This window comes from Phascolarctos cinereus, unplaced genomic scaffold (assembly GCF_003287225.1).
Source record: "Phascolarctos cinereus isolate Bilbo 61053 unplaced genomic scaffold, phaCin_HiC Scaffold_7;HRSCAF=346, whole genome shotgun sequence".
In the NCBI taxonomy this organism is placed as follows: Eukaryota; Metazoa; Chordata; class Mammalia; order Diprotodontia; family Phascolarctidae; genus Phascolarctos; species Phascolarctos cinereus.
The window spans coordinates 91742116-91756387 of record NW_027556180.1 but is presented as its reverse complement, the minus strand read 5'-3'; the positions used below and the strand labels follow the sequence as shown (position 1 = coordinate 91756387).

Here is a 14272-nt window from a genome sequence, read left to right as displayed (position 1 = left end):
TGAGTAGCCCTTTGCCATCTAAAGCCTTTATAAATATGCCTCCCTATAATTATAGATCATATATTTCATATGGATATGGATTATTCTTTGCATTAAGGATTTTTGCCTCTACTCCAGTTCCGATCTGATAACATATGGTGGTATGAGGATAATTCTGGGTTCTTAAAGACATGTACTAATGGGAACACAAGTCATGCAAGATGCAATCATCCTGGAAAGATTTAAAATCCCAGGACAGTTTGTACTTGTTGTCAGAGAACCATTCTAAATTAACAGAGACCTGTCACCAGACTGTGCGTAGCAAGTAATGAGTATTTTTTTTAACCACAACAATTTTTTTCTTAGTAGTAATTGCAATTACATGTAAAGATAATTTTCAACATTCATTTTTGTAAAATGTTGAGTTTCAAATTTTTCTCCCTCTCACTCCCCCCCCCCGCCAAGATGGCAAGCAATCTGATATAGGTTATACGTATACAATCACATTAAACTTATTTCCATATTGGTCATGTTGTACCATAACAATTCTTGAAAAAATTTGCAGAGGCATGAAGGGCTTATGATCTCTGTATCATATATCATATATCTTATATCACATATCATATATCTTATCTGTATTGGGAGTTTCCAAAGAATCCTAGAATGACAACCTTTGCTACTTGCTAGAGGTGGTGATTTGCTTTTTCAAGCATGCTTTCTAGATTTTAATGTGATACTTTTGAAATACAAAGTCTGATGCTAAACTAACTATAAAAACTGTATGTAAAAATCAGGATTACTTTTATTTTTATCACAATTTCCCTCAAAATATTCTTTTCCTTGTACATCGGTTTCTTCAAAGTAACCACTTTTATTGTTTGTTATTTTTCAATTTTTTTACACAAATTAGAATGAAATGGTATAATATTCCAGGTATTTGACACCACAATTATATTTCTAAGTTGTGGAGACTTCATGTCTATTATTAATTTAAAAGCCTGGCTCAAATGTTGTATACATTATTAGAAGCATTTGTTGCATTGAAGGTTTTCACTTTTTTTTCTTTGTTGCAAGAGAGAATTCAATATGAAAGTGAGGGCAGTGTGGGGATATTTCACAAAAAGGACTGGTGGGAAAATTAAAAAAATCAAGACAATATGTTTAAAGGCTATGGCTCTTCAATGGGAACACACACACACACACACACACACACACACACACGCACGCACGCACGCATACACCCTTGATCTCAGGGGACCTTGTACACAAACTCTTTTAAACCACAAAGGTCTTATTAAGTAAATTAATACTTATCTAAGTGTCTAAGGTCTGGGTTTAAGTGATTAGAGTTAGTTTTTTGTGTTTATTTCGTGAAACATTGCATCTCTTCTAAGTGTTAGCAGCTATCACCTAAACCTTGTTTTTTTTCTCTCTTGGAAATTTTATTTAGTGTATCAGGTTTATTTATCTTCCAGATCATAAAACTATGACCTATAGGTTAAGCATCTGACTTGGCGTAATGTAGTGAATATGTGGGGTGTTCTCAAAGTCTTAGTGAAGTTTTAAGGTAAGTCTTGTCAGGGGGGAGTAGGGGGAGTTCCATGTATAGCAGATACTGAAAAAGGATGCTAATTACCAAATTATTGGCGTTTTAGAAGCTATGATTTGATATTGAGTAGGATACCCTTGAACTAGAATCTATTACAAATAATTAGACCTTTTGTGATATGTGCTTGCTTATATTTGTAATATATATTATTAGTTGTTAAGGAATTGAATCTCTTTTGCTGGTATTTATCAGACTTTATTTGTTATTAGGTACACACTGCCTGCAAAGATTTGTTTCCTTATAAATGTCCACTTGACCAATGTAAGGTATCTATCATACCCCCGATTGCACTGAACAGCATAGATTCTGATGGTATGTAATAGTGTAAGTTATGAGTATTCTTGACATGTAATTATTGTGCATATGTATATTTTTGTTTAATTCACACAACTGCCATTATTTATTCTAAAATTAGTTTCTCTGTCCTTTCATTTAAACCATTTAAGCAGGAAAATGATCTGTAAATTATGAATTGATAGAAACATTAATGTTCTAAAATTCCATTGCTTTTCTGTGAAATCTTCATATGCATCATTTGTTACCATATTCATATTAATAGTTAAAATAAGATCATTATTGATTATTGCTTGAAAAGAACTATGAAAAAACCTGACTGCATGATTTTGGGGTTATTTTTAAATTAATTATCAAGTATTATATAATTTCCATCATAATTCTCTTTTAAGAATGGCACAACTTGGCTCTAAATACAAAATACAAAACTAAGTACCTTTGTTCTTTATAATGTGGAGGATAGAAGATACTACTAACTACTTGCATTAAAGCTTGAACATGTTATATGATTGCATTTTGTTTTGTTTTTTGACTGGAACTGTTGTTTCATGGGTATGGGGTACATCTGATTGAGAAAATTCCCTATACCAATGCAGTTCATCAATTGCTCTACAACTTACAGTCTTAGAGAGTGGTCTTGGGGCCACTGAGAGGTTATAGGACTTACCCAGTCATATGGTCAGTATGTGTCAGAAGTGGGCCTTGAATCCAGGGCTTCCTAATTCTGAGGCTTGCTCTCTTTACTATACATCATGCTGCCCATATATATAGTATTTCAACCTTATATTATTAGTATGAGACTTTATCTATACTATTATAATCATCTTATTATATGGCATTGATATGGTGCTTTATATTTCTGAAAATTGTTTCTCATTTTCAAAGAGTATAATTTGACTTACATCATTTTTAAATATATGTAATCTTAAGCCAGATCTTATCAAATTTATGTTGAAGTCATTCCAAATAAAAGAATAGTTATTTAGACAAGATGTGGGAATAGAAAAGGAGATAAACATTTTATTGAATAATAAATGAATTGTGAACTAAACTTAAATCTATATGTTGTAAAAAAGTCAATATTCCTAGAAGAGGTCAATTAGTTCTCTAAAAATGTATTTAATTGGCCTCTGTTCAAAACAGATAGAAATGGTAGCTACTACTGATTTTTATCCTTAGTATTGTGAAATCTTTTGCTGCTGAGCATTAGAATACAAAAAAAATAGTATGTTCTTGTGTTAATTATACACAGACAATAGCCATTAACCACCTTTTAAAACTGAAGTAAGATATAGCTTATGTTGTGGTTTAATTATTTCAAATATTCAAATAATAGATAATATTCAGCTAATAGTATTTTTCTGAATTTTGACATTTCTTCTTTCTCTGATTTACTGCTATTTAAACAGGAAAGCCATCTTTACTGATTTTGCTGTATATGTTTTTGCAGGATTTTGGAAAGCAACAGCTCCACCATGTCGTGCTAGTCCTCTTTTGGTATTTGTCAACTCTAAAAGTGGAGATAATCAGGGAGTAAAGTTCCTCCGTCGATTTAAGCAGTTGTTAAATCCTGCTCAGGTGTTTGATTTAATAAATGGAGGACCTCACTTGGGGTAATACATTATGCATTATTGAGAAATCTTCTTTCAATAAATCCTAGTATAAAATATGAAATTTAATCTGCCTTCCCACTTCATGCGTTTGCCATCGCTATTGTAGGTGCATCTAAAAACAGATATAGATAAACGATGGATTTTTATTTTAAAGGAAATAATTAAATTCTAGATGTTTATTAATATTTTGGAGATTTATATAGATTAATTAAATTTTAAGTTTTTTAATTTCTCAGAATTTGGCTAACTCTCAAGGAGTTCCTTCCACTTAGTAATTATATGCAGTAATGCTATGTCAGTTTTCTTAACTTTAGAAAACATTCATTGATTTCTAATTATATAAACTGTATATAGTATACTACTACAGTTTGCCTCAGTATGTAACAATACTTTCATAAAACATCTATTCTAGTATCTCACTGTTGTGTTGTCAAGATAACCTTGTGCTCCCAAAGGCTATCAGTAAAAACCAAGCTCTGGTAGGTTCTACCATGATGAAAGGACTTTGAGTAGAGTTCTAGCAATAGCTGTTGATCAGTCTAGCTAAATATGGAGGGTCCGGCTACTAAATGATAATAAGTTTTTGGTCATCATAACCCATGAAACAAAGAAAATTATAAAATGGTCTGTTCGACTTCTGCAGTGGTACTGGCAACTTTCGGAAAAGGGAACATAACATGCTAAGAAGCTGTTCTTTAGACCATCTAGAAACATTGATTTTTCTGTTGTCACTGTAAATGGGAGTTCCAGGGTCACAGAGGTCACTTAGTGACTGCTGAGTTGACATGTTACTAGAAGAATGGAACCATTTCAATATTGATATTCTCACCATTAAATAAAAGAATGACTTCCATGTTCTCCTTCAGAGGCAAACAATGGAGGTGGCAGAGTTGATTTTATCCTGCAGCCAAAGCCCAGATTTAAAAATCTTATGGCACAGTTGGTCCTCTAAGGTGCCATAAGCACCTTAGCATAAGCAAAAACACTTCCATGATCATGGAAAGGTATGCATAAGGGAAGGTGGTAAAAAAAATATGTTGGAAAATATGGTACAGTGGGAAAAGAGTTGGGTTGGTAGTGAAAGAACCTGATTTTTGAATCTTAGCTCTGTCATTTGCTTCCTATGTGACCTTGTGCAAGTCACTTCTCCTGTTTTGGCGTAACTTTCCCCATCTATAAAAAGAAGGCATTGGGCTAGTTGATGCATGTCTATAGATTATGAATATTTTATTCGAGAAGAAGATTGGGAGATAATAGACATGACAGTCACCAAATACCATCACAAAAAAATGAAATAACTATAGCCTAACAAATGGGAAGCAGCTACAAGATGCAAAAACTTACTAATGTTAAAGTCCTTTCTGAATCAGCTGTCTGTATGTATACAATTGAGTGTATACAGTAGAGATCACAACTAACAACAAATTAGAAGATAAAATTGAGATTTATCATGCATTTCAAATAGCTCCAACTTGACCTATATGGGAAATGGATAGAGGAACACAAATCAAGATGTAGTATTACCATTTCTTAAGAAATGTCAGTATAAATAGAAGGCAGTTGGTATGACAGGAGTCCAAACATTTAGAGACCACTGCAGCCAATAAACAGTTGATCTTTTTACCAAATGGAGAGATATGGCAACTAATAATATCAATTTAGAATGTAAATGTATTTATAATGTATTATGGAGGAGGATAGGGGAAATTTATGACCAGTTTTGCCTCGTAGTACTCCCAGATGTGGCTGAGAGAAAAATGAGGTCATAAAAAACTTGATATGAGACCCAATTATGTTAAATCATGTCAAGAGCATTTAAGGATAAACCAGGAGAATAACCATAGGGAAAAAATGGAAAAGAACATTCAAGATTTCTCAAACAAGATGTTTTCTCCATCAATGATAGCAGAACTACCACATTTGAACTATGATAGATCTGTTCTCAGTATGTCACATGAGGAAGTAAAAAGGACATGAAAGAAAACAAAGATGAGATGAGCAGCTAGACCAGAGAAACGGCAGAGAGAAAGTTTCAACTGGAATTCACATAATTTTAGAGGCATTATGGAATCAGTTCTCAAGATACTTGGTATAAGATTTTTGCCTATGTCTAATTTCTGCCATACTCTTTTCCAGTTTCCCCAGCAGTTTTTGCCAAATAGTGAGTTCTTATCCCAGAAGCTGGGGTCTTTGGGTTTATCAAATAGTAAATTACCATAGCCGTGGACTACTGTGTCTTGCATTCCTAACCTATTCCACTGATCCACCACTCTATTTCTTAGCCAGTACCAAGTAGTTTTGATGATTGCTGCTTTATAATACAATTTAAGATCTGTAACAGCTAGGCCACCTTCACTAACATTTCTTTTCATTAGTTCCCTTGATGTTCTGGACCTTTTGTTCTTCCAAATGAATCTTTATATTATTTTTTCTAGCTCTATAAAACGTTTCAGTAGTTTGAGTCGTATGACACTGAATAAGTAAATTAGCTTAGGTAGAATTGCCCTTTTTATTATATTAGGATGGACTACCCATGAGCAACTGATGTTTTTCCAGTTATTTAGATCTGACTTTATTTGTGTGAAAAGTGTTTTGTAATTGTGTTCATAGAGTTCCTGGGTTTGTTTCAGCAGGTAGACTCCTAAATATTTTATAATGTCTACAGTGACTTTAAATGGAATTTCTCTATCTCTTACTGTTGAGCTTTGTTGGTAATATATAGAACTGCTGATGATTTATGTGGGTTTATTTTATAACCTGCAGCTTTGCTAAAGTTGTTTATTATTTCAAGTAGTTTTTTACTTGATTGTCTAGGATTCTCTAAGTATATCATCATATCATCTGCAAAGAATGATAGCTTTGTTTCTTCTTTGCCTATTCTAATACCTTCAATTTCTTTTCCTTCTTTTATCACTAAAGCTAATATTTCTAATACCATATTGAACAACAGTGGTGATAATGGACATCCTTGTTTCACCCATGATATTATTGGAAATGCTACTAGCTTATCCCCATTACATGTGAGACTTGCTGAAGGTTTTAGGTAGATGCTGCTTATCATTTTAAGGAAGACTCCATTTATTCCTATGCTCTCTAGTGTTTTTAATAGGAATGGGTGTTGTAGTTTGTCAAAAGCTTCTTCTACATCTATTGAGTTCTCAAGATACTTGAGAAGATATCATATGATTAGAAAAAACATACCTGTTATTATTGCTGAAACAATGTGATGGAAAAGAAATCAGTAACCTGAGACTCACATACCTACCTTCTCATCACTATTAATTCTCGATGAGATTGTTTTACACACATTTCAATTGAATTCAGCAAACATATTAAGTATTCACCATAGGTGAAACACTGTTGAGGCTACCAAGATATAAAGTAAAGTAGGCCATACCCATAGGAAGTTTACATTCTATTGGGGAGAGCCAGTGCAATATACACATAGAAATAAAAACAAAATAATGTAAAGAAGGAGAGGGAATATTAGCAGCTATAGGATTAAATAAGATATTTGCATAGGAAGAAGGGCTGAGCTTAGAATGAAGCTAGAGATTCTGTTGAGAGCATCCTTAGTGAAGATATGAGAAGTGAATATGGCTTTTACAAATAATAGTCCTAAGCAGAATGCATCTTTCAAGTCACATATTTGACTAAAATGTAAAAATGATATGAGGTCATTGTATTCCTTGTTTGTTAGCTACAAAAAAACTCTTATTTGATTTGGTAGAGAACATGCTTTAAAAGCTTTTCTTCAATGAGGGGTTTCGCATGCATATATTAAGATCATAAAAGTTTCCTGGAATGATAACGATGACTGTTCAATGGCTGTCTTACAAAACATGACATTATCTGCATACCAATTTGTTTGGCACTGTCACAGAGGATTTCTAATTTAGAGTCCAAATTGAAGAGGAGAATCCTTTCTCTGTAGTGGCTAAAGTCGTCTACAAACTCTTCTTTGAAAATTTTTATATTGTTCTGATTTGTATCATGTCTTGCAACATTTCAGAGCTTCCTAAATGAGATTTTTAATCATTCTGGCTTTATTATCCACCGAGAAAAAGCTTCATGCATGAAAAATCCCAATTGCTCAGTTTGTTATATACAATCAGATAGAACAGCTCTAAAAGTGGTCCATTGATACATATATCTTAGACATATGCTGCAGTGAACTCAGCCTAGAAACGAATAGGAGGAAAGAGCAGGCTGGATTTCATTTAGGAAACTGCACAGTGCTCCAGAAAAAATATCATATTATTATTACTGCTATTATTACAGGGGCCCTAAGATTCTTCCTGAAATAGAAACACATCTTTTATTTTTAAACCATTATTCTTCCAATGATGTTATGTGGCTGCAAATTATGGATTACTACAGTGCCCTAAGAAATCAAAATGATCAGTAACCTAAAATGGGCTTGGGGTGGAGCCTAGGGGACAAACATTTATCAAGTACCTACTATGCGCCAAAACCTGTGTTAATTACTTAATAAATATTATCTTATTTGATCCTCATAACAACCCTGAAAGCTCTCATTTTACAGTTGAGGTAATGAAGGAGACAGAGGTTGTGACTTGCCCAGGGTCACATGGCTAGTAAGTTAGTGTCTAAAGCCAGACTTGAACTTGCATCTTCCTGACTCTAATCCCAGAGCTCCATCCACTGTACCACCTAGCTGCCAAATCCAAAGGATAATGGTGAGAGACAGAGTGAGTTTCACTTGGCAGTAGCATTCTACTAATGATGAACTTCCCACGAAAAGAGGTATGATAGATCTCACCAGAGATTTATGATTACAGCAAGTAATGGTCCTGTCCTTTTGAGAGAATGAGTTATAACAGACAGCCCTGATGCTGCAGTAATCTCCAAGTAATATCAAGAGAACTGGAGAAAGGTCTCCTGAACATTGGAGAGAAAGTTCTCCAGCATATCAGAGCACAATAGCACTAGCAGATTTACTGGAGGTCATGGGCAAAAGTCCCCCTTAAATGAGGTGTGGATGATTTGTGATCTGCACCATGGGAGAAAGTATTCATGTTCATTCAAGTGTACAGAGTAGTGAATAGGGTACTTGTATTAAAATTAGGTAATATAAAGGTCCACATACTTGATTATGGGGCATAATGTGATCTAGAGCATTTGATGGAAAGATATTCACAATCAAATTATTATTTTGTTTCTGGTGATCTGGTCTATTCCTCTGCACCTTGTAGAACTCTAATGACTTGGGTCAATACCTGATGAGACAACAGTATTATCAGAAGTAGGATCAGGATCTATTTCCAGTCTATTGTCTTGCCCATCCCCTATGAAAATAGAATACTGATAAGTATTTATTCACTATATAATTTTAAAAGGTTGAAATTTTGAGATCCATAGCAAATGATATGTCTGATTGGTTCATTAGTTCTTTTCACCTCTGGACTATTAATTCCCTAAACTGCGTTGCTCTTACTTCTTTAAACACCAATTTCACATGGAAATATTTATGCCCTTTCCATTCCTCCCAATTCAGATGCATCTTTGCATTGAGATCACAGAGTGACAGTATCTTGAGGTTAGAAAAGACCACACCATCAATCTAATGTATCTCGCAAATGATCATCAACCTTTGTTTGAAAACTTCCAGCAAGAGAAACTCTGCTTCTTCTTGAAGCAGCTCATCACACTTCTGGAGAGCTGTAATTGTTAGGAAGCTTTTCCTTTTATTATACCTAAAATTGCCTGTTTGCTGTTTGCACCCATTCCTAGTCTGGCCTTCACTGAATCATTAATGACGACCATTCTATAAATTAATTATTCTACTGCCTAGCCTATGTTCCTCCATCTTTTCCACAAGCATAGCATGAGAAGATTTGTCAAATACTTTGCTAAAATCTATAAACTATATACTATATCTGTAAACTATAAACTATAGCCATATCTCTCTGATCTATCAAACTAGAAATCTTTCTATTGTAACAAACTCGTGTCAGAAAATGGCATCAGATGATCCTGGAATGACCTAATCTCTGTGTCCTCTTCCTTTTCCAACCATCGCTAATATTACTTTTTAGGATTTTGCAGAAGTTAAAGTCCTACTGGCCTGAGGACTGCAAAGTCCTTTTTCTTTCTTTTTTTTCCTTCAAAACTAAGAAAAATATTTACCTTTCTCCAGGCCTGCTGTACCTCTCAGAATAACTTCTTTTATTTCTTTTCTCAAAATGAAGTTCTTTATCATGTGAAAGCACTTAGTCATCACCTGCATATTACAGTACGCTTTTTCAATACTTATGCAATGTCTACTGCACATGAATTACTATTCTAAGCCCTGCAAGTGAAAGAAATGCTTAGGAATTAGAATTATTATTAATGTATACAATATATCTGTATGGTTCTATATCTATATGTTTGTATTTTTATAAATTGCTTTGTCACTTTGCAAAGCCTTTTCAAACATTTTTCTTACCTTTCTTTCCTCATTTTGAGAAGCAGCATGGCATAGTGGGTAGAAAGCCAGTCTCGAAGCCAGGAAGACCTGGATTCAGGTTCTGCCAGTGACACATACTGGCAATGTGACCCAGAGCAAGGCACTTAACCTGTAAGTTCTCTTTTTTTTTCTTTTTTTCTTTTTCTTTTTTTTTGTCTAGGCAATGGGGTTACCCTTGCCCAGGGTCACACAGCTAGTGTCAAGTGTCTGAGATCAGATTTGGACTCGGGTCCTCCTGACTCCAGGGATGGTGCCCTATATATTGTGCCACCTAGCTGCCCCCCTCTTTTTTGTTTTTGTTTATTTGTTTGTTTTTGGTGAGGTAATCAGGGTTAAGTGACTTGCCTAGAGTCACACAGCTAGTAAGTGTCATGTGTCTGAGGCCAAATTTGATCTCAGGTCCTCCTGACTCCAAGGCCAGAGCTCCGTCCACTGTGCCACCTAGCTGCCCCTAACCTGTAAGTTCTTAAGGCAATTCTCTTAAGACTTGTAGTTTCAAAGAAGGCATATACCTGTATCACTAGAGGAAATTTTCTCATCTGGTAATTCTTATAACAATGAAATCACAGGTCAGTCCCTATCCCTGTTCAATTTATTTAGTAGCTTTATAGAATTTGCCTGGCTTAGATTTTACTTAAAAAAAAGTATTAATGTGATAATTTTTCCTCACTAAATTCCAATTTTTAAAAATAATATTCTCCCCTAAAAGGAAGCAAAAATGCTAAAAAGCCCTCATGGAGGGCTTGGAGCATTCTTCTTATTCTTTTATTTTGAAAGCAATATTGTAATTTATTTTTTTATTGAGATCATGTTTATATTGCATTTTGTCCAAAAGAATTCAAAATAGTTTCAAGACATAATGATTAGTTCTCATGAGATATTTGTGATGGAGGCAATAATTAAACTTCATTAAGATGTATTTTGGTTTTTTTGTGATTTTTCTTACTTTCCCATTTTTAGAGTAATATTTTCTATGTTCTCAATAAAAGTGGCAATACTCTGGTATGGTCTAATGATATCAAATACTTTTTATACCTTTTCTAGAACTGGATGTGGGTCTTTTTTTTGTTTGTTTGTTCAATATACCTCCAAAACAAGGTAACTCTTAACATTTCCAAATTACTCTACCCACATTGTTCCATTGAGGCAAGTACAAGCATACTCTTAGAATAAGCTTATTTCGTAAGTGAACCTATAAGCTATTTAAAACAATATGATATCATTTGAAAGTATTGTCTTACTACAACAGCTTAGAACACCTGAGTAACAGATTACTTAGGTGTCCAGTAATCCCCTTCTTTCAATGTAATTAATATAGGCTTGGGCTAAGACTACATATTTTGCTTCTCTTCAGCATTTAATTTTGGTGTTCCTATTCACTAATAACCTTAAAAAGTTTGCCATTATATCAATAGCAAGAGTACTCGATTTACTACCATCCATGCTTTGCAATTGTATATTTATACCTTTTCTCTGGGGTGGCCAAAAATATAGACGTTCCAAGAAATAAAAGCACTTGTGTGCATATTTGTTTTTTTTTTTCAAAAGTATTGTTAGAGGATGACATGTTATTTGAAATATGAATCTGTATACTCTAGGTAATTCCAGCTATGCTAAGCAAGTGGCCGTGGGTGCTACTGATTAACCTAAATCACTGTACCCGCTGCTCTTCAGACTTGTTTCATTAAACTCCTGTAATAGCCCCCAGCTGGTCTTGCTGACTCCTGTCCTATGCTGATTGCTTCTTTACACAGTTGTTGATGTTTTGTGCCACTCTGATGACCTCATCCCTCAATTCAGAAACTTTCTGTAACTCCCCATTGCCTGCTAAGAAAAAAATATATGAACTCTTGGCTCTCTATTAATGATTTTGTACAAAAGTTTCCCTAGGAAAGTTTACCAACTTAGCAAGGCAAACCAGTGGCACCGACAGATCCATCTGTAGGGTCAAATATACTAGGAATGAAAAGTGAAATAACGAGAATGAGAGCAGAATTAAAAAAGGGGGAAAAAAGAGAAAAGAAAACGGTGTGTATGTAGAAAATAGTAGACTAATGCTAACAATACTTGCCTCAGGTGGCATTTGATACCTTAAGTGGCTACAAAAACCTCTAGCCCAGCGGTTCTTAACCTTTTTGGCACCATGAACCCCTTTAGCAGTCAGTCTGGTGAAGCCTATGGACCCCTTCTCAGAAAAATGTATATATAAAATCAAATATATAGGATTATAAGGAAAACAATTGTAGTGAATATCAATTATCATGATATTTTTAAAAAAGGTAACTGACTCTAGGTGAAGAACCTGTGATCTCAAATATAATATTAATAACCAAAATACTGTTTTCTTTCTGAAATATAAAAATGTTATTTCCATCTTCTTTCTTTTTGTATTCTATCCTAGTCTCCTTTTCCTTTATATGATTACTCATTTTCTATTCTTCTTAATTTCATCTCTCACCTCACTCCTATTTGTATTTTCCCCTTATTATCTTCTAAGAAGAATATAGGTTGTGCAAAACTGCATTAGAACTATTCATGTGCTTACCCAGAAAATTATCTGTAATTAATCTAAAATAATTGTGTTTATACTAATGAAAACAGTCCTTCTGGGGAAATGTCAGACTTTTCACTGAACTAGTTGACTTACTAAAATGAACCGATTTCCCCCTTCAGCTTACGATTATTTCAGAAGTTCGACAACTTCCGGATTCTTGTGTGTGGAGGAGATGGAAGCGTTGGCTGGGTTTTGTCGGAAATTGATAAACTCAGCTTGCACAAACAGGCAAGTATGTGTGCCTGTCTTTTGCCAATTCTTATCAATTTTTCTGTTACTTACTGTGTTAAGTAATTACGCAAACAGCATCTGGAGAAAGGAAGGGTTTTCTATTCCTAGGCTTTTTAAATTAAAGGTCTCCCAAATGTGTTTTATTTCAGTGTCAGCTGGGAGTCTTACCCTTAGGTACAGGAAATGACCTTGCTCGGGTTCTTGGCTGGGGTGGTTCATGTGATGATGACACCCAGCTACCACAGATATTGGAGAAGTTGGAACGAGCCAGTACAAAAATGCTTGACAGGTAAAGGGGAATACTTTTTGCTATAAGGTTTCAAAACATTTCATTGGAAGCTTTGGTTTTTGTTTTTAATGGAAGAAAATGAAAGAAATCAATTGAGGAAAGTAATCTGTTGAACTCATTGCTATGATTGAAGGAAATCTATGCCAATTCTAAATGTAGCTTCTTGGTATTACTAATCTAGGGACTTGGCCTTATGCTTAAATTGGCTTATAAATCAGGGCTCTTATGATTGTGGGCAGCATGGATCCATAGGTTTAGGACTGTAAGGACCTTAAAGGCCAATGAGTCCAACCCCTTCATTTTCTAGACGAGGAAATTGAGGCACAACAACATTAAGTGATTTGGCCACCTAAGGTGGGTTCGAACCCAAGTCTTCCTAGCTTCAAGCCCTTTTCACTATGCCATGCTGCCTCTGATAACTCCTATCAAACTAATAAAATTAGATTCCTGAAATTACAAAATTGAGTGTTGGTCCTGGATCCTCAGTAATAGAAATTCATTTAGCATTTATTAAGGGATCATAAGGTGATTGCCAAATATAGAAGACCCCTCAAAGATCATCTAATCTAACCCCCTCATTTTACAAATGAGGAAATTGAGACTTTGTATATAGATGCAGTTATGCAAAGATTAAAAAAAAAACAAATACAATCCTCAGGGAACTTAAAATCTAGAGAGTGGATCAGATATATGCACAAATTAGTGTCATAACAATACCCCATAATTGTGTAGATCTTTAAGGTTTGCAAAGTACTTTACATACCTTATCTCATTTGCTCATAACTCATATTTATGTAGTACCTTAAGGTTTTCAAAGCATTTTCCTTACAATGACCTTCCAAAGTGAATTGCGCAAATACTATTATCCTCATTTTATTGGTAAGGAAACTAAGATATAGAAGAGTTTAGTGACTTACCTAAAATCACCCAATAAATCAAAATATAGTAAACTGTGAAGTGTAATGGGGAAAAGTAAAGATTCAGACCTTTTGCTTTAGGAAAATTTGAGTATTAAGATGAGAGCAGAGGACAGGAGAAGAATCAGGGAAAGCATAGAAGAAATAGCAGCCTGAGCTCGATCTTGAAGGTAGAAAATTATGTCACCAAGTAGGGATGAGGAGACAGTGTATTTTGGGCATGACATAAGCCTCTGTAAATTCATGGAGATGGCACAGTGTGGGCCTGGATCAGAGAATCATAAGTGGTGCTCTTCCATAGTATGTCTCATGGT

The 14272-nt window shown here is 34.5% G+C and overlaps 1 protein-coding gene across 10 annotated transcripts in view; it reads left to right on the top strand.

Moving 5' to 3' along the window:
* Window positions 1-14272, top strand: part of DGKH (diacylglycerol kinase eta) — a 226951-nt gene that overhangs the window by 142875 nt on the left and 69804 nt on the right. For all 10 annotated transcript variants that reach the window (XM_078147618.1, XM_020977016.2, XM_078147617.1 and 7 more), the window contains 4 exons: window positions 1798-1900; window positions 3333-3495; window positions 12641-12749; window positions 12902-13041. In XM_078147618.1, the coding sequence (XP_078003744.1) occupies window positions 1798-1900; window positions 3333-3495; window positions 12641-12749; window positions 12902-13041 (515 nt within the window). The remainder of the gene's footprint in view (window positions 1-1797; window positions 1901-3332; window positions 3496-12640; window positions 12750-12901; window positions 13042-14272) is intronic.